At 52.2% G+C, this 18,960-nt stretch overlaps 1 protein-coding gene across 2 annotated transcripts in view; it reads left to right on the plus strand.

Annotated features, from left to right (window-relative positions):
* TBC1D16 (TBC1 domain family member 16) overlaps positions 1-18,960 on the plus strand; it is an 81,543-nt gene that overhangs the window by 18,678 nt on the left and 43,905 nt on the right. For both annotated transcript variants that reach the window (XM_027974241.2, XM_042256800.2), the window contains exons 2-3: positions 537-785; positions 3,550-4,147. In XM_027974241.2, the coding sequence (XP_027830042.1) occupies positions 599-785; positions 3,550-4,147 (785 nt within the window). In that variant the 5' untranslated portion in view covers positions 537-598. The remainder of the gene's footprint in view (positions 1-536; positions 786-3,549; positions 4,148-18,960) is intronic.

The raw sequence follows: 18,960 nt of genomic DNA on the forward strand, positions 1-18,960 counted from the left end.
CAGACATGACTGAGCGACTGAACTGCTGTGGGAACAGGTTCCTCTAGACTGGTCGTTTTGTAGGAGGTACACACTTTGGGCTTGTGGGATCTTAGTTCCCAACCAGAGATTGAACCTGGGCCCACAGCAGTGAAAATGCCCCGTTCTAACCACTTCACTGCCAGGCAGTTCCCTAGACTGGTTCTTCATGGGGTGAGTTTGCCTTCGAAGGATATTTGCAATGCTGAAGACATGTTTGGTTGTCATAGTGGAAAGGGGTGCTAGTGGAATCTGGTGAGTTGAGGCCACAGATGCTGTAAAACACCCTACAAGGCACAGGACAGCCACCACCGCTAAGAATGACCCAGCCCCAAGTGTCCGTCGCGCCACAGTTGAGAATTCATTTCCTCTGTATGGCCTTGTGCTAGCAACGGCCCCTTCTGTGGTTGCACAGCTTCCGTTTCCGCTTACTGGTGTGGGACGTGATGCTGCCCCAGGAATGCCCCGTCCATGTTGATGACCTTGGGCCATGCCTGTCCTCTCTCTTCCTCCCCCAGGCAGGTCTGGAAGAGCCCCATCTGGGCCCAAGTGTGCGGAGGATGGAAACACTGCCCCGGCAATGTCTCTGGGCCGCCTCCTTCGCCGGGCCTCCTCCAAAGCCTCGGATCTCCTGACCCTCACCCCGGGTGGTGGCGGCGGCGGCGGCGGGCCCCCCTCCGTCCTGGATGGGGAGATCATCTACTCCAAGAACAATGTCTGTGTGCATCCCCCAGAGGGGCTGCAGGGGCTGGGGGAACACCACCCAGGTGAGCCCGGTGCGGGGAACCTGGGGTCACGGGCTGGGAGAAGAAGGCTTGGGGTCACAGGACCAGGGAGAGCTGGCTGATCTCTCTGAAGTTAGCAAGCTCCTGCATCACTTCCCCGTTTGCCCTAATTTCCCCATCTGGGAAGCACACCAGTGACCTTTGACTCATGGAGGGGAGGCAGGACGGTCGAAGGGGAATTAGCTGTGTTTGCGATGGAAGAGGGCATTCGTGTATACAGGGCTGCTGCGAGAGGGCTGCTGGGAGGCGGGAGTCCCCCAACTGCAGGGAGGGAAGCGGGGCATCATCTTCTTCAGGAAGCTGCCCTGGGGGCGGGGGGAGATTCCCCCAGGCCCCCTTGAGTGTGTGCGGGAGCACAGCCCTCAGGTCAGGCTTGGTGGTTTCATCCCTTCCTGCCTCCCAGAGTGTGGGATGAGGACCAAGCAGGTTGTGAAGCGGGCCTGGGATGCTGGGGACATGGAAATCATTGATCCTGCGCACCCTTTGTGCTTAAATCCACTGTTCTGAGATGGGGGAAGGAAGCTCTCAGCCTCTGCACAGATGGAGATGGAGAGTCCTTTCCTGGCCCTCCACACCAGAGCCTGGAGTTACCTTGGGCTGTTCAAGGGACACTCCAGCCTGTGGCTCTCCCGAGTCCCAGGAGTGGGCAACTTTTCCTGTGGTGACAGTGACTTTGCAATCTTTTGCCAAGCCTCAGAGAAAGAGACTGCATTTTTTTTTCAGGGCTCCAGTTGTATTCTGAGCCCCCAAACAGCAAGCTCTCTTGTGCACTAAGGGAGTGGGCACAGATTCTCTTGGCAGGAGTGTCACTGATTGAGACTGTTCTTGGGTAGGGAACCTGGGGATGTTAGACCTGGTTATGGCAGCACACCACCCACACCTGAGTCCCTCAGCCCTGCGGCCTCCAGGAAGCATCCAAAAGATGGATTAGTGACACTAGAAGCCTGTGTGGTCCTTTGATATTTGTGCAAGTGTACAAGATAAATGTGTTGCTTCATTTAATTTGCACAACGATCTCCTGAGAATGCCAGAGTCTGGGTGGGCCTCTTAGAGAAGGAGGCTGGTGTTCAGAGGAGCTCCCCAATACCAGCCAGAGTAGAGGCAGAGAGAGGGCAGGCCCTGGGCTCTTCTGAGGCCTCTCTAGGCTGCTGAAGGGTGCTGCTGGGTCCCCAGTCCCCGTGCAACCTGCAGCCTGGCTGCAGCCCACCTGCGTCCAGACAGAAAGTCTCACATCAGACGTCAGTACATTTAAAAATTAAGAATTACCAATCCGATCTGGGCACTTTACTGCATACAAATTAGGTGTTGACAAAGCATTGAATAAATAAATTTATTTTAAAAAAGACAAAAAGTTTAACTTATGCTAATGAACTCTTTGGAAAGTATTCTGTCCTTCTGTCTTGATAAGCATATCTTTACAGTGGACAGTTAGGTACAGATTTAGAGTCATCAGACCCTCCAGGTTCCAAAGCAGGAGAGCCGACTTCCAGCCCCAGCTCCTTCCTGGATTATAAGGACCCCGAGTCTTCTCCAGGGGACATCACAGGTCAGGTGGAAAGTCCCGAACAGGTCCTAGAAGCAGATTCTGAACTGAGAGGGTGGGGGATTCCAGGGTCCTGGTCCCTGAATTGTGCTCTAGAAGGCTGAGTGGCATGTTGCCTTGCCCCTGTGGATGCCTGACAAGGGCCCAAATTCTGAGGACTCGGGGGGCGGGGAGCAGAGGTCCTAGGCCTGAGTCTGAGGGTGTTGCATGTTCTGGGCATAAAGCAAAAAGAGCTGCAGCCTTTGGGCATGCCCCATCATCCTTGCCTGATGGGAGGCAAGGGAGAGGGGGCCAGAGGTCTCAGGGTCCCTTCCCAACCCAAAGCCATGCGGAGACACTTAACCTCACCTGAACATTATTCTTCTGAACAACTGGTTGATGACCCCCGATTTCCCTGCTGTTTTGGAAGTGGGAGCTGGGCTAAGGATTCTAGGTTGAGTCAGAGCCCTGCAGCATGACAGGGGCCCCAGCTCCTGCCCCAGGGGCTTCTCAGAGACCCAGAGGCCTGGGAACCTGAGTGCCGTAGGCCTAAGAGTCAGGACATCCCAAAGTGGCAGGTGTCTCAGGAGGAAAGACCACCTTCCTCCCGGACGGAGCATTCAGGGGCCCTAAGGGCCCACCCATGTGCTGCTGGCCTCGGAGAACTGCTCTTTCCTTTGTCAGCAGTCCAGGACGTGACATTGAAGATGGCCCTCCTTCTGAAAAGCAGTGTGAAAGAAGAGATGCTGAGAAGCCTCAGCCAACAGGGAAAGGCCCAAATGCTACTCATCTTGGATATTTATCTTTTGTGTGACGTAGCAATAAAGTCTGCAGCCCGGGTCCCTCCTAAGATTTCGATGAAGCCGGTGGCACTTCTGGGTCCCTGGGTGCCTCCCCAGCCACCTGGGCTGATCCGGAGGCCATGAGGCAGGGGAGCCCAGGGCCGTGGATAGGGTGGGGCTCTGAACAAGAGAAGGAGGGAAGGCACAGGATAGACTGCTGCTTGAGGGCTCACCCCCTGGATCTGCTCAGTGTGTGTGCTTAGAAAACGCCCACAGCTCTCATTCATCCTGAGTTCAACTGTATCCCTCAGGTGTGTTTTCTTAGGGCTGGGCTGCACAGCCGCACAGTTTTACTCGCCCGGGTGTGGTTCCGGGAAGGAACCAGCTAGAGGCACTTGGAGCACAGCCCTCCCTAACCGTCTGTGCTCCTGACCCCTCACAGGCTACCTGTGTTTGTACATGGAGAAGGATGAACTGCTGGGGGCCACCCTCATCCTCGCGTGGGTCCCCAACTCCCGGATCCAGAAGCAGGACGAGGAGGCGCTGCGCTATGTCACCCCCGAGAGTTCCCCCGTGCGCAAGGCACCCCACCCTCGGGGCCGGCGTGCCCAGAGCTCAGGGGCCCCCCACCAGCCGTCCCCCACGGAGCCCAGGTCCACCCTGATCCCCAGAGATGAGGACATCCTGGTGGTGGCCCAGGGCATCCGAGACACTGAGTGCGTCAGCCCTTCGCCCGAGGATGGGGAGAAGCTGGCCCCGGGCTTGGGGACAGACGGCCCCCTCCCAGCCTTGCCACCGGCCCACAGCGACTCAGGAATTTTGTCGGCGGTCAGTTCGCAAGACGGGACGGAAGAGGGCCGGGAGCCCCGGCCGGAGGTGGGCGAGGAGGAGGGTTCCTTGGAGCTGTCGGCTGAGGGTGTGAGCAGGGCCAGTTCCTTCGACTCGGACTCAGAGGCCTTCTCTTCACCCTTCTGCCTCTCGCCCATCAGTGCCGCCCTCGCGGAGAGCAGCAGCTCCGTGTTCCTGGAGAGCGAGAGCGGGTGAGTTCCCCACTGCCCCCTGCGTCTCTGGGGCCAAGAGCAAGGGCCTGTGTCCCCGCTCTGCTCACTGAGTGTGGAGGACACCTGCATGTCATCCTGCAGGCACCAGAGTGCCTTCACTTCATGCCACCCCAGGGGGTTATGAAGAACATGAAGCCTGGGCTGGGGGGCTGGGAGTTCCCTCTTCCTTCTCTCCACATCCCTAGGACTAAACCTTCCCAGCCAAGTCTGACTAGCCCCATACCCCAGTCCAGACCCCCCGGGACCAGGCCTCAGCATCCTGGCGTCTTCTGTGCTCATCACTGGAGGGACTGAGATGGTCCGTCAGGCAAACCCAGGGAGGCCAGGGTGGCGGCAGAAGGCTTGTGGGGGAGGCCTGGTCCCCAGCCAGGCATGGAGCCTGGCCCGCCAGAAGGGCCCTTAGCCTTTCTACTTCTCACACCCTCAAGCTGTAAGAGGCTGGAACGCAGCCCCAGGGGGAAGTTGGCAGCATTTACTGTACAGCCAAGAGCCCAGGGGAACCAGATGCCTGGGCACATTAGCGGGCTCACTTTACTTGCCACACACACAGGAGCTGGGAGGAGCAGTGAGATGTTGCCTGAAGGGGGAGGGTTATCATAATGTCACATGGTGTCGTTGTTAGGGGGCCTCGGGCGTGCACAAGGCTCATGAACCACAGGCTTGGGTTAACTCAGAGCAGCCGGGGCAGGCGTGGGATGGGCAAGCATGGGACTTCTACAGTCCCTTCTCATGCTTGGCTGTGGTCCTTGTTCTCATTAATTTCCAGGCTAATGATGGTGATGACAGTGAGTGCTGACGTTAGTCAGTCAGCATGTAATTCTTGAGCTCGTGATGTGAGCTGGGCATGTGATCAGTGTGGATGTCTGAGTTTTGCCTGGGTGCAGGGCATGTGGGCCATGGATTAATTCTTTTTAGGCTCACAAGAACCCAAAACCCTGTGACGTAGGTACTCACATCACCCTCTGTGTATTGAAGGGAGAAGTAAGGCTCAGAGAGGTTAAGGAACTTGCTGGAGGTCACCCAGCCAGTTCAGGAGCTGAGCCAGATTTGAACCCTGCTGGGTTTACAACGGACCTAGAGCAATAAGGTCACAGGAACTGATGTGAGAAAAGGAACAGGGTGGAGGAATGGGGAGCGCTTTGCTGGTTTCAGAGGGAAGGAATCTGAGACGAATTCTTTCCTGTTTTCTTCCCCAGTAAGATGTGATCCATTAAAACCCAAGGGTGAACTGATAACATTCTTCTCGCATACTGAAGCGTGCATGTAAGGGAGAGGTCGGTCAGCTACAGCCAAGGACTCCAGTGCCCCATGAGGTTCCCTGAGCCATGTGCCCGTTTCCTACTAGGGAAACTTGAAGCCCTGCCTGAGTCCCGCTGCCAGCGGGGCTCTGTCAGAGCGCCCCCTGGTGGTGCCACGCTGCCAGTTACTCCCCATCAGCCCTTCTCAGCCACTTTCTGCCTCTATGGATTGCCTGTTCTGGACATTTCACGTCAATGGGATCATGCAACTTGTGTCCTTTCGTGTCTGCCTCCTTTCACTGAGCATAATGTTCTCAAGGTGCATCCAAGCATGTCAGGACTCCATTCATTTTTATGACTGGCTAATACTCCCAGCAATTTTCACCTCCTGTTGGATTTGGGAACATTATTCTGTACTGCGTGCAGACTCCTAACCTGAAGCTGGGTGCCATCTGTCAGGTGTGGGAGTTTGGCTGTCCCGTCATGAGTCCTTTCTGTGCTCATGCTTTGGAAACCCAAGTTACATCTTCCAGACCCCTGTTCCACCCAATTTAGCTTAAGGTTCATGTTTCCACTTAGAGCTGCAGGGCATGCTCGGAAGGAAGACTGCAGTGTCGTGAGGGAGAGCCCTCCCTCACCGTGGAGCCTCAGCAACTCCATATCGCTTGCTTTTCTGGCTCAGTCTGTCCAGTTCCGCCAAGGCTTTGGGCTGGGGCAGGATGGCCATGAACGAGGTCCCCCTCCCTGCCTGCCGGGAGCGTGTGCTTCAGTCAGGGGCTGATGCAAAAACAGATTGTTTTTGAGATGCAATGTGAGAGGTATTACATGGAGGCACCCTAGTTCCTGACCCAGCCATGCTTGACAGGTTGCTGGAAGTTTAAAAAAAAAACAGAAAAAAGCAATATGGATTTCAAGAGGGACTGGGTGGGCCCTGAACTCTGCATTTTCTGCCAGGCTGCTCCTGCTTCTTTGCTCCTGGAGTTGAATTGCGATTTTGTCTCCCCACCGCATTCGAGACCTGAAAGCAAAGCTGGCGTGTCTCCACTCCCTCCTGCCCCCTGCCCCCCTACAGCTCCCGCCCAGTGATGGGCCTGGAAATCTGGACTAAATGGTCAGTAGCACTGGGTGCTATAGAGCAAGGCTTCCCAGCCCAGCGAAAAATGAGAATGCCCCAGCAGCTTTGAAGGCCCCTGATTCCCAGGCCCACCCAGACTGATTGAACCAGAATGACTGGGGTGGTGCCTGGGCGTGGGCAGGGATTGACCTCTCCAAGGGTCTCCAAAGTGCCACCGGGCTTGAGAACCACTGTTGTGATAAGGGGAGCTTCACTCATAGCTCAAGTGGTAAAGAATCTGCCTGCAATGCAGGAGACCTCAGTTCAATTCCTGGGTTGGGAAGATCCGCTGGAGAAGGGACAGGCTACCCACTCCAGTATCCTTGGGCTTCCCTTGGTAAAGAATGCGCCTGCATTACAGGAGACCTGGGTTCGATCCCTGGGTTGGGAAAACCCCTGGAGAAGGGAAAGGCTACCCACTCCAGCATTCTGGCCTGGAGAATTCCATGGACAAAGGAACCTGGCAGGCTACAGTCCAAGGAGCACAGAGAGGCATGGGCCTTGTAGAGAGGGCATCTGGAGTGAGGTCCTGGAGGACCAGCTTCTGCTGGACCAGACTCCCTACAGGGAGCTTGTCTTTGAGGATTTGAACGTGTGACTCCACGGGCAGAGGCTCTTCATTTAACTGGGAATTGGGTCCCCTCGGGGGAGCAGACAGGTTGGCTCATGGGATCCCTCTAGTGGCAGAACTAAAGAACTACATGTGGAGACAGCGTGTGGTTGGGCAAGGGTGGGAGGAGCAGCCCCCCATCTGAGAGTCCCTTAAACATTTTGTGACGTGGCAAGTAGTTTACGGAAGGGTCGAGTGGTTAGAATGACAGTGTCCACTTGTGTGCTACCTGTGGGGTTTAGCCAGGCACAGCCTCATCCTTAGATGAGGCCACCTGCCGTAGCCACCCCAGCATAGTGATGGCTGGAAATTCTTGACCATGTGTGTCCAAAGACTGTTGGGAAGTGGGTGGACAAGGAAGGCTACGTGGCTGACATGCCATCATGGACCCTCCTCCCACTGAGGACTGAGTTCTAGAAGCAGGGGTTAGGGTCTGTGGCTGTCTCAGTCCCATACCTTCCATAGTGTCAGAAATCAAGGCTTTGGGTTGGGATGAAGGTGAGAATAACCACCAGACAAGGTCAGTGGCCAGCCTGTCATTCGTTTATGTCCTGAGAGGTACCTGGTCCAGTCTCTAGGGCTAGTTGGATGAGAATGTTGTATAACAGGACCCCCATGTGGACTCCTATGTGGCATCTCAACTGCCCCCCGCCTGGGGAAGTATGTGGTGATATTTATGAGCTGAAAACACAGCTCCCACTCCCTAAATCAAAAGGTGTCTTCTGGAACTCATCCCAAGAACCAATCTAAACTACAGAAATAAAGCATATTTGCATGACGATGTCCATCTTGCTCTTCTTTATAATGGAGGGGGAAAGGGACGAATCTACAGAAAGAGATGCGTCCATTACTGTTCATCTTCCAGGTTAAGGGGTTTTATTGGGGGCCTGTGAGCCCCCTGAGGTCCTTCACCACTTCCTGTATGTGTGCTTATGGGTGTCCATTTACCTGAGGAGGGGGCACTTCTGGCCCCAAAGGTGCAGAACCTTAGTACTGCCAGACAGAAGATGGTGCAGTGTTCGTAAAGGTTATACATCAGTGTGGAAATTTATGGTGTATCAGTAACAAAGCAGGTAGCAAATAATGTACACATTTTGACTGAAATCCATGGGAAGGCCTGATGCATGAATGAAGCTATCCAAGCAGTGCTGCCTACTAGAACTTTCCTGATCTGTGCCATCACGATAACGCCACTGCCTTGCTTACCTGGGGAATACGTGAAAGGTGGCTAGTGTGACTGACAAGCTGAATTTTTAAGTTTACGTGATATTGATTGAGATAAATTTAAGTGGCACATGTGAGCACCCTGTTGGACAGCACCAGCTGAGGGAAAGCTGTGCCAATGTTAGGATAATGTGGTTGTGAGTCTTTTTTTTCCTTTCTCATGTTTCAAAAATGTTACAGTGTGACTATATTAATCATATGATGAAAACAAGTTTTAAAACTAGATAGCCAGGGACTTCCCTGGTGGTCCAGTGGTTAAGAATCCACCTTCCAATGTAGGGGTTGTGGGTTGGATCCCTGGTTGGGTGCTGCAGCTAAGAGTTTGCATGCCGCAGCTAAAATATCCCGCATGCCTCAACTAAAGAACCTACGCACCGAAGATCAGAGATCCCATGTGCTGCAACTAAGACCTGCTGTACTCAGATAAATCAGTATTTTAAAAAAATAGATCACATAGCTCACAGCCGCTGCATAGCTCAGACTAGCTTACCCCCATCTGCTGTCTTGCATGCTTGTTAATGAGAAGGCCCCCTAGGACCCCGGGAGGTCCTCCCCATGAAGCTGATGCTCGCCCCCACTCCCAGGGTAAATGTGTGCCGAGTGAAGGGTGGTGTTCAGGTTACAGAATGAGCTGGGTGGCTCTCACCTTGGCCTCACTGGGGTGGTGATCCAGCCAGCACGGACACGGGTCCAGGGAGAGTCAGGTGCAGCCATGCGGGGATGAAAGCTGCCTGTCCCCGGGGTCTTACTTGGATGTTCACCTTCCTGCTGACCCCTCCTCTCCTCTTTTCCCATGCTTGCTGTGGTTCGGCCAGCCGTCCCCCACAGCCTCACCCTTCTGCAGCCTCCCTCCAGCTGGAATGTGCTCCCCTCCCCTGGAGAAACCCCAGCCAGACTGTGGTCTCCTCCATGACCCCAGCTTTTTCCCCAGAGTTCCTGCCGCTTTCCCCAGGCATCTTGTTTCTGTGGCATTTAACATATGCTGCCTCTTGCTGTTACTTTTCCTTGAGCTTTACCATTTTTCTGGACCAGCACCGTCCTATAGGACTTTCCATGGTGATGAACGCTGTCCAGTGCAGTAACCACTGGCCATGTGTGGCTGTGGACTCCTGGAAATGTGGCTCTGGAAACTAAGCACCTGGATTTTTTCACCTTTAATAAATTTCAAGTCCAGTAGCCACAGGTGGTGAGGGCTGTTGGACAGTGCAGGCCCAGAAGAAACTGTGCTTCCGGGGGGTGGGAGGGGAGGCTGGTAGTCACCCTGCTTGCAAAGAGGAGCCCCTCAGAGTGCTCTGTCAAGAGAGAGAAAGGGGAAAAGGCCAGAAAAGTGAACAGGTGTCCCCGCCCCCCACGCAGGGGCTGGTTTCCTAGGGGGTGGATGGTAGGTCACAAGCAGAAGCCAGTGAGGAGGGAGGGTAACGATGGAGCCAGCCCCGAGGGCGGTGACTGAGACAGCATGACGGCGCCCACCCCACAGAGGGAGCCAGGCTGAAATAAATGGCATCTTAAGTGCTTTTTGCCTTTAGGAGGAAAAGGCTCTGTGACACCAGAGTATCAGCCGTAAAGGCTGAATTATTCATACTGTCTCGATGTCACTGGTGTAACTGGCCCTGCTTCTCCTACCCTGCTCTGGGGAGAATCCAGCCTCAGAAGGACCTGAAGCCTACGAGCTGGGTGGGGCAGGGCCAGGTGCTGTCACTATTGTGGGGCTGCCAGGAGGGACCCAGAGGGGGTCACGCTGGTCACCCAAAGCCTGGTGAGGGGGCAGGCTGTGCGATGCCATGTGATTCTTAGTTGCTTTGGGCGGTTTTCATAAATAGCCTTGTTGTTCCTTTTCTGTCCAACCATCTCGGGGCAGGGGGGCAAGCCTGCAGGAGTAGAAACTGCAGGGCATGGGGGGTGATATAAACAAGGAAGACACTTTTTACCCCTTCCCACCCAGAGCAGCTAAAGCAAATAACCCTCTCCCAGAGGTGGGAGATGAAGGAAGAAGAGGGGGGGCCAGAAGGATGGGACCCTAAAGAGATGAAGAGGGGGAGCAACAGAGAAGGGCCAGTGGCTGGGCCAGTGGATGTCCTCAGAGGCCATTCCAGCAGCAGTGGCACTGGGGTGGGGCGAAGGAAGGTCCTGGGGCTGTGCCACCCAGGAGAGGAGGGTAATGGCTGGAGAGCGTGAATGTGGGTCCTGGAGAGATTTAAGAGGTGGAATGGCCAAGAGTTGGTGAGAAGAGGGATGGCCAGGTGCTGGGGGGCACACCCCCCAAATTTCCGGAAAATATCTCTGGGCCAGCTCAGTACTGGGTCAGCCCAGGTGCCCCGGATGCCCTGAGGATGTTCCTGGAACACCCACCCTCACCCTCTGGGGGCCCCCAGCAGCAGCCTGGCAGCCGAGAAGCTGGCAGCTTCCAAAGATCTGTTGTTTGGGTTTGTTTGTGCTTCTGTAACCGGGAGCTGAGATTTATTTCTTTAAAACATCCCATCTCCCGACACCCTGCAATCTGTTCTGTGCGTCGTTAAGACTAATCTTGTCTTATGTTTCTGTAGCACTCGGCAGGCTCTGTGCAGCATCTCTCCCTCCACACCGCCCCCCTGCACCCACATCCCTGCTCCATGTGCAGCCCCCCAGCCAAGGTGGCAGTCACTTACCACTGCCCTGCTCCATGCCTAGGGCTGGCCGATAACAGGGGTCCACAGGAACCCTATTCGAGAAGGGCAGCTGGTGGGACTGAGCCCTTGGACCAGCCTGGGAGCCTCACTGACAGGCAGGGAAGCCAGGTGCTGCCTGGGGTGGAGGATGGCCCTTCAGCGTCTACCCTGCAGCTCTGGAAGCGCACTGGCAGCCGGCTGCCGCTGGCTCCAGGAGCTTGGAGGGGCTGCCAGGGAATTCAGGCTGGGTCTCGACAGTGCCCAGTCATTTGATGTGAGACTCAGGGTGGCTGTTTGGTTCAGACATGCTGTCTGGGGAGGGAAGGGGCAGGCCATCTGGGCTGGGCCAGGTCTTTCGTAAAATGTAAACCAAGCCCTGTGTGATCCCCAGGGCAGGAGCTTGTCAAGGTGTTTTAATCTCTCTGTCTCAGTTTCCTCATCTGTGCGGTTCGGGCCACTGTGAACACAAAGGTGATGAGTAAAAGGAGTTCCAAAAGGCTCAGCACAGAGTAGGCAAATGGCAGTCATTTACCAGGATGCTAAAAATAAAAGTGGCATTTTTATGGCACCTATCAGAGTGCCAGCCCAATCCTGAGAGCTTTGTGTTAGTTTCTTGGGGCTGCTGTAAGGAAGGACCGTAAACTGGTTGACTTAGAAAATCAGAGAGAGATTCTCACGGTTTTGGAGGCTGGAAGTCTGAAATCAAGGTGTTTGAAGGTCCAAAGAGGTCCTTCCTGCCCCTGCCAGCTCCTGGGGCTCCAGCTGTCCCTCGTGGCCACCCCCCTCCAATTTCCGCCTCCTTCGTCACGTGGTTTCTCTTCTTGGGAGGACATCAGTTCTTGGATTTAGGGCCCACTCTCAATCCAGGATGAGCTCATCTTGGGATCTTCAACTAATTACATCTGTAATTTGTTTCCAAATAGGGTCACATTGGGAGATGAATTTCGGGAGACCCTATTCACTCCATCTTAGGCCTTGTGGGCACTGAGTGTTTAACACTTGAAACAATGCCCAAGGTTGGGGTGTTCTTCTCCCACTGTAGAGAAGGTTGAGGCACAGGGTCACAGAGCGAGGCTCTTAGCTGAGGTACCAGCTATGATGTTAAAAACAGAAAAGCAAAACAAAATCCAGCCGTGTTTCCGTCATCACTTGGCACATGAGTTGCCCCTTCCGGCCTAGTCCTGTTGGCCCCCTGGGTCTGTTTGGAACCCTGCCCCCCACCCAGAGGCTTGTGGGGCTGGAGCAAAGATGCTGTGGAAATCTACTTGTGACATAAGTAATATATGTCCATTTTAGAAATTTGGGAGGAAAGGCATAAAGAAAATATTTATGGTCATCAGTCCTTCCAGCATTGCTATTATCATTTTGGTTTACTTCTCTCTGGCCTTTTGAAGATGGGGATTGTAATTGTCCATCTGAAGAGTTGACAGATCTCTATAAAGGGCCATGTAGTGAGTATTTTTGATTTTTTGAATGGCACAGCCTCTGTGTAGCTTCTTAACTCTGTCCATAGAAAACAGCCACTAGCAATATGGAAGTGATTGGGTGTGGCTGGGTTCCAGTAAAATTTGATTTATGGATTCCTTGTATTTCATATAATTTTCATGTGTCATGAAATAGTTCCCTCCTTTTGTCTTTTTCAACACTGAAAAATGGTCAAATCCATTCTTCGCACAAAAACCTATACATGGATGTTTGTAGCAGTTTCCTTCATAAATGCCAAAACTTGGAAGCAACCGAGATGTTCATTCTTCCATAGGTTAAGGGAGAGAGAAACTGGTCTATCTAGACAACGGAATTCTATTCAGCACTAAAAAGAAATGAGCTATCAAGACAGGAAAAGACATGGAGGAAACTTACATGCATGTTGCTAAGTGAGAGAAGCCAATCTGAAAAGGCTACAGACGCTGTGATTCCAACTATATGACTTTCTGGAAGAGTCAAAGCTATGGATACACTGAAAAAAGATCAGCGGTTGCCAGGCATTAGGGTTGAATAGAGCACAGAGGATTTTTAGGGAAGTGAAACTATTCTGGATGATGCTGTGATGCTGATACATGTCCTTATGCATTTGTTAAACTCTAAAGAAAGTACAGGGCTTCCCTGGTGGCTCAGCAGTAAAGAATCCACCTGCAATGCAGGAGACCCGGGTTTGATCCCTGGGTTGGGAACATCCCCTGGAGAAGGAAATGGCAACCCACTCCAGAATTCTTGCCTGGGAAATCCCATGGGCAAAGAAGCCTGGCAAGCTACAATTCATGGGGTCACAAAAGAGTCGGACACAACTTAGCGACTAAACAATAACAGTACAGAATATACAGCATCAAGAAAGAACCATAATGTAAACTATGGGCTTTAGTTAATAATAATGTAGTGATATTATTCATCAATCATAACAAATGTATCACACTAATGCAAGACGTTAGGGGAACATCTGTGTGAGCAGAAAGGTATCTAGGAACTCTTTGTTCCTTCTGCTCAGTTTTTCTGTAAACCTAAAACTGCTCTTAAAAATAGGCTATTAAAAAATTCTTAGGTCATGGATTGTACAGATAGCACGCCATTACGTGCTGACTCCTGGTCTAAGCCAGCACTGCTCAGTAGAAATGTAGTAAGCCACATATGTGATTTAAAATTTTCTAGTAGTCTTGCTTTTAAAAAATTCCATCTTGAAATAACTATAGAGTCACAGGAAGTTGCAGAATATGTACAGGGAAGTCCCATGCATCCTTCACTCATCCTCCCCTGATTGCGGTATCCTGTGTAAAACCATAATACACATTCCAGACCGGGAAATGAAGTTGGGTACAATGCACAGATCTTGCTGGTCTTTCAAACTCCATTTGTGTGTACTTGCATATAGAATCCTGTGCAATTGTGTCCCACGTGTAGCTTTGTGTAACCACGACCACAATCAAGGTACAGAACAGTTCCATCACTGCATGGCTACCGTATGCTCCCCCTCATAGCTGCAGCCACTGCTATATTCTCTGTCTCTAGAAGACTTCCATATAAGTGATATCACATGCTCTGTCACCTTGAGATGGGCCCTTTTCACTCAGCATAACTCCCTTGAGCCCCATCCAAGACATTGTATGTACCTGTGGTGCTCTCCTTTTTATTGCTAAGTAGTATTCCAAGGTGTGCATGAACCAGTTTGTTTAAGTGTCCACCTTTTGAAGGAAGGATATTAATGGGTTGTTTCCAGTTTGGGGCATTTACAAATAAATCTATTGTGAACATTTCTATATGGGTTTTTGTCTGAATGTAGTGTTCATTTTTCTGGGAGAAATTCCCAAGAGTGTAATTGCTAGGTCATATATATGATGGTTGCATGTTTTTTCTTAAAGAAATTGCCCCAATTTTTTTCCGGAGTAGCTGTGCCATCTTATATTTTCACCAGCAGTATAGGTGAGTGGTATAGTTTCTCTGCATCCTTGCCAGCATTTGGTGCGCTCAAAGCAAGGAGATCCAACCAGTTCATGCTAAAGGAAATCAGTCTTCAATATTCATTGGAAGGACTGATGCTGAAGCTGAAACTCCGATACTCTGGCCACCTGATGCGAAGAACTGACTCATTTGAAAAGACCCTGATGCTGGGAAAAGTTGAAGGCGGGAGGGAGGAGAAGGGGACGACATGACAGGATGAGATGGTTGGATGGAATCACCGACTCAATGGACATGAGTTTGAGTGAACTCCGGGAGTTGGTGATGGACAGGGAGGCCTGGCGTGCTGCAGTCCGTGAGGTTGCAAAGAGTCGGGCACGACTGAGTGACTGCACTGACTGACTGACTGTTTTATATTTTGCCCATTTTGGTATGTGTGTGGTGTCCCACTGTGGTTTAATTTGCATTTCCCTAATGATTAGTGATGTTGAGCATTTTTACATGTGTTTCTCTGCCATCTTCTTATTCTCTTTGGTGAAATGTCTCTTCGTGTCTTTTGCCTATATTCTGATCTTCCTGGTGGGCTATCCTGGTGGCTCAGATGGTAAAGAATCTGCCTGCAGTGCAGGAGACCTGGGTTCAATTCCTGGGTTGGGAAGATCCCCTGGAGGAGGGCATGGTAATCCACTTCAGTAGTCTTGCCTGGAGAATCCCCATGGACAGAGGAGCCTGACAGGCTACAGTCCATGAGGTTTCAAAAAGTAGGCTACGACTGAGTGACTAAGCACGAAGGACACACAATCTTTCTTTTTAACTGTTATATGTTCGAGAGCTCTTATTTTCTACATACTAGTCTTTCGTCAGAAAGGTAATGTACAAGTATATCTCTGGAGTTACCTTTTCATCCTCCTGGCAATGACACCCCACTCCTGTACTCTGGCCTGGAGAATCCCATGGATGGAGGAGCCTGGTAGGCTGCAGTCCATGGGGTCACTGGGAGTCGGACACGACTGAGTGACTTCACTTTCACTTTTCGCTTTCATGCACTGGAGAAGGAAATGGCAACCCACCCCAGTGTTCTTGCCTGGGGAATCCCAGGGACGGGGAGACTGGTGGGCTGCCGTCTATGGGGTCGCACAGAGTCGGACACGACTGAAGCAACGTAGTAGTAGTAGTAGTAGCAGAATCTTTCACAAGGTAAAATATTTTAATTCTGATGACACCCAATTTATCAATTGTTCCTCTTGTGACTCTTGCTTTTGTTGTCAAGTCTAAGAACTCTTGGCTTGTCCTGAATCCTAAAGATGATCTCCTATTATTTTCTAAAACTTTTGTCATTTTCATTCTACATTTAAGTCCATGACCCATGTGGAGTTAATTTCAGTATAAGGAATGAAATTTAGGGCAAGGTTTATCTTTCAGCCTGGGAATGTTTTGTTGCCCCAGAATCATTGAAACGGGGTACCTTCCTCCATGGAATTGCTTTTGCACTTTTGCCAAAAATCAGTTGATCATAAATGTGTGTATCTAATAGCTGAATTTTAATGAGTAAAAAAAGAGATATGTAAAATCAATTTGAATAATTACCCAGAATACCCCAAATATTACCATTTCAACGTGTGATCAATATTAAAAGTTAATGGAAGATGTTCAGTATTCTATCTTTGTACCTAGTCTTAGGGAATCTCGTGTGAACTCTAACCCTAGAGCACATCTCAGTTTTGTTTTGCTTTTTTAAAATTTACTTTTAGCTGTGCTGGGTCTGCGTTGCTACCCGGGCTTTTCTCTGGATGCAGAGAGCAGGGGCTACTCTAGCTGCAGCGTGCGGGTTTCTCTTGTGGAGTGTGGGATCTGGGTGCACGGACTTCCGTCACTGCAGCACGTGGGCTCAGTAGTTGTGGCTCCCAGGCTCTAGAGAACAGGCTCAGTAGCTGTGGCACGTGGGCTCAGCTGCTCCTCAGCATGTGTGATCTTCCTGGATCAAGGATCAAACCTGTGTCTCCTGCATTGGCAGGCGGATTCTTTACCACTGAGCCACCACATCTCAGTTTTAATTTGCCACATTTCAAGTGCTTGATGCCACGTGTGGCACAGGACCATGGAGTTGGCCAGCTCTAACCTCTACTGGTTGGTGTCCTGATATGGTTTTATTGTTTTTTGTTTTTTTTTTTTCCTAGTGTTCTCTGGCTAGCCCTCTTCCTTTGTCCTTGATGGCTGGGCAGCTTCTAGGGGGAGGTGTGATGAACATTCTGTTGCCCCTGCTTGGGGAAGGTTCTGTAGCCCTGACTTGGAGCAGAGATTCTGGAAGTCACCAGTGTTACCCAAGGAAGCAAGATTCCAAAAAGACAGGTACCTGGTGGAGCCCTTGCGTGGGTCGATCTTGAAATTATATTGTTGACTGTCCTCTCAAGGACTGTCAGCTCTCTAGAAAGCCAGCCTCTTTCTATTAAAGCTGTCAGGACAGGGTGGAAATAAGTGCATCAACCCTCCCAAAGTGAAAAGAAAGAAGTTCAGCCTCCAGGGGAGGCCACACTCCCGAGGGAATTGACAGTCCCACTGCAGGATGACTGTCGAAGGACAAGGAAATGAAACAGTTGTCAGCCTTTGCCCCTCAGCTCACAAACCACCACAGCCCCTCTGGGGGTCCTTGATGCAACCCTCACTGATTTGTTGCAGGGGGTAGTGGGGATGCTCTCCAGGGGGCTGTGTTGCTCTGACTGCACAGAGCCCCGCATGGGAGCAGGAAGTCAGAGGCCCTGGGGGCCCCGGCTCTTGCATCAGCAGCCCTGGCAGGGCCTCTGCAGGGCCCACACGAGCTTCTGAGAGCTTTGAGCATAAGGTCACAAAATAATGACATGGCAGTGTCTCCCGGGTGAGCCATCCTCTGTCTTTGGGGAACCCCCTCAACTTGGCTGTTGCAATGTAACCCAATACCTGATGAAATCCTCCCCCAAAGCAAGAGGGAGGTGACCAATGACCTTTGTCATTTGATGGGAACGTTCCTGTATCCTCTGCTGTTTGCCTTAATGTTCATTCCCAGCAAAGTAAACAAAGCATTTTTACTTGGATTTTCTGTTCAATTCAACCAGTGTTCCCTAAATGCCTGTGGTATGCTGGGGAGAAAGGGCTCCTGGTGGCCCCTCCACCATATCCAGAATGTGCTTCCTTGCTTCGGAAATCTGTTTTGGGAACCTGAGAGTGTAGTTTCCCTGACAATCTAACAGCCGAAGCCAAGCCACACTGGTCATCGCAGAAACGCTTGCCCTTTGAAAGTCATGGGCGAGTGGAAGCAGCCTGAACCCTGGTGCCAGCAGGTGGCCTCGAGTAAATTCCTGACCTTCCTGGGCGGCAGGCAGTGACACAGATGGTCCCTAAGTGTGGCCACCCTGGAGCTGAGCCCTGGGCCCCCTCCCAGCTCTGCCCAGCTCTGTGCCCTCACATGTCTCCATCCTCATTGCCTCACCTTTTACCCCAAACAGTGACCGCCCTTGCCCACCAGACCATCACAGGCGAGTGGCTCCTAAGTGCCCTGGAGGTCCCCAGGAGGAGATGTCGAGACGAGCCTTCAGGTTTAGATGGCCACATGCTTCTTCTGTTACATTTTATTTGATGGTTTCCAAGATGGGGCGCAAATCCTCTAAAGTTGGGAAGGGGCTTTCCTGAGAGGCTTTGGGGACAACAAAGGTGCTTGCCAGGGTCGGGGTAGCAAGGGGCTAAGAAGCCAGAAGTGGAAATGTTCTGAAAGGAGGGAGGGTGGCTGTCTCATGGGTCACAGAAAGGGAGACCCGCACACGTCTGGAAAGGAGAGGGAGGGAAGGAGACCTGGGACCCAGCAAAGGGGCATAGATGTGGTCTCTCCCTGGAGCCCCAGGGCTGGCAGTTAGGGCCGGACCCTGTAGATGGTAAGACATCAGGATCTGTCTTGCTTCTGTAAATATTTAAACACTGGGAGGATTATTTTTGGTAGCTACAGTCTCTCTCCGAGCCTGGCGGGCTGCCGGGCTGCTGGGAAGGGTGTCGAGTGACAGCGGGCTCTCTGCACGCTCCCCTGCGCTCCGCGTGCTCATGGGCACAACGGCCAAAACTTAAACTGGGTCACGGTTCTCCTTTCTGGGAGAGCCTGACCAGGCACGGGCTCATAGGCTTTCATGTCCGGGGTAAGACCAATGTGACCAACACGGATGTCAAGTCTCCGAAGTTTCCCTGATGGTAATTGAAAGTGACAGTGCCTTGAGCTTCCAAACCGCGAGCAGTGAAGTAGTAGGGCCAGCCGCCCGGCCAGGCACCCCCTAGGGAGGTGGCCACGCTCCACCAGACCCACCTGGGGTGAAAGGACTCATTGTGTGTCCCCGCAGAGCACGAGGGGCTGTAGAGAGCCGTCTTTGTCGCGTCCACGGGGCTGACGTGCAGAGGAGCCTGCTCCTGTGGCGGGCGTGGATGTGGGGTGCCGAAGTCCACCGGGGCCCAGCTCTCTGGGAGCGGTGGCCAGTTTCCCCCGGCCCCAGCATCAAATCTGATGGGCATCATGGCCCTGCTTCTTCCCTATGGAACACGAGGCTGGCATACACCCTCCC

Source organism: Ovis aries, chromosome 11 (genome assembly GCF_016772045.2).
Source record: "Ovis aries strain OAR_USU_Benz2616 breed Rambouillet chromosome 11, ARS-UI_Ramb_v3.0, whole genome shotgun sequence".
Classification (NCBI taxonomy): Eukaryota; Metazoa; Chordata; class Mammalia; order Artiodactyla; family Bovidae; genus Ovis; species Ovis aries.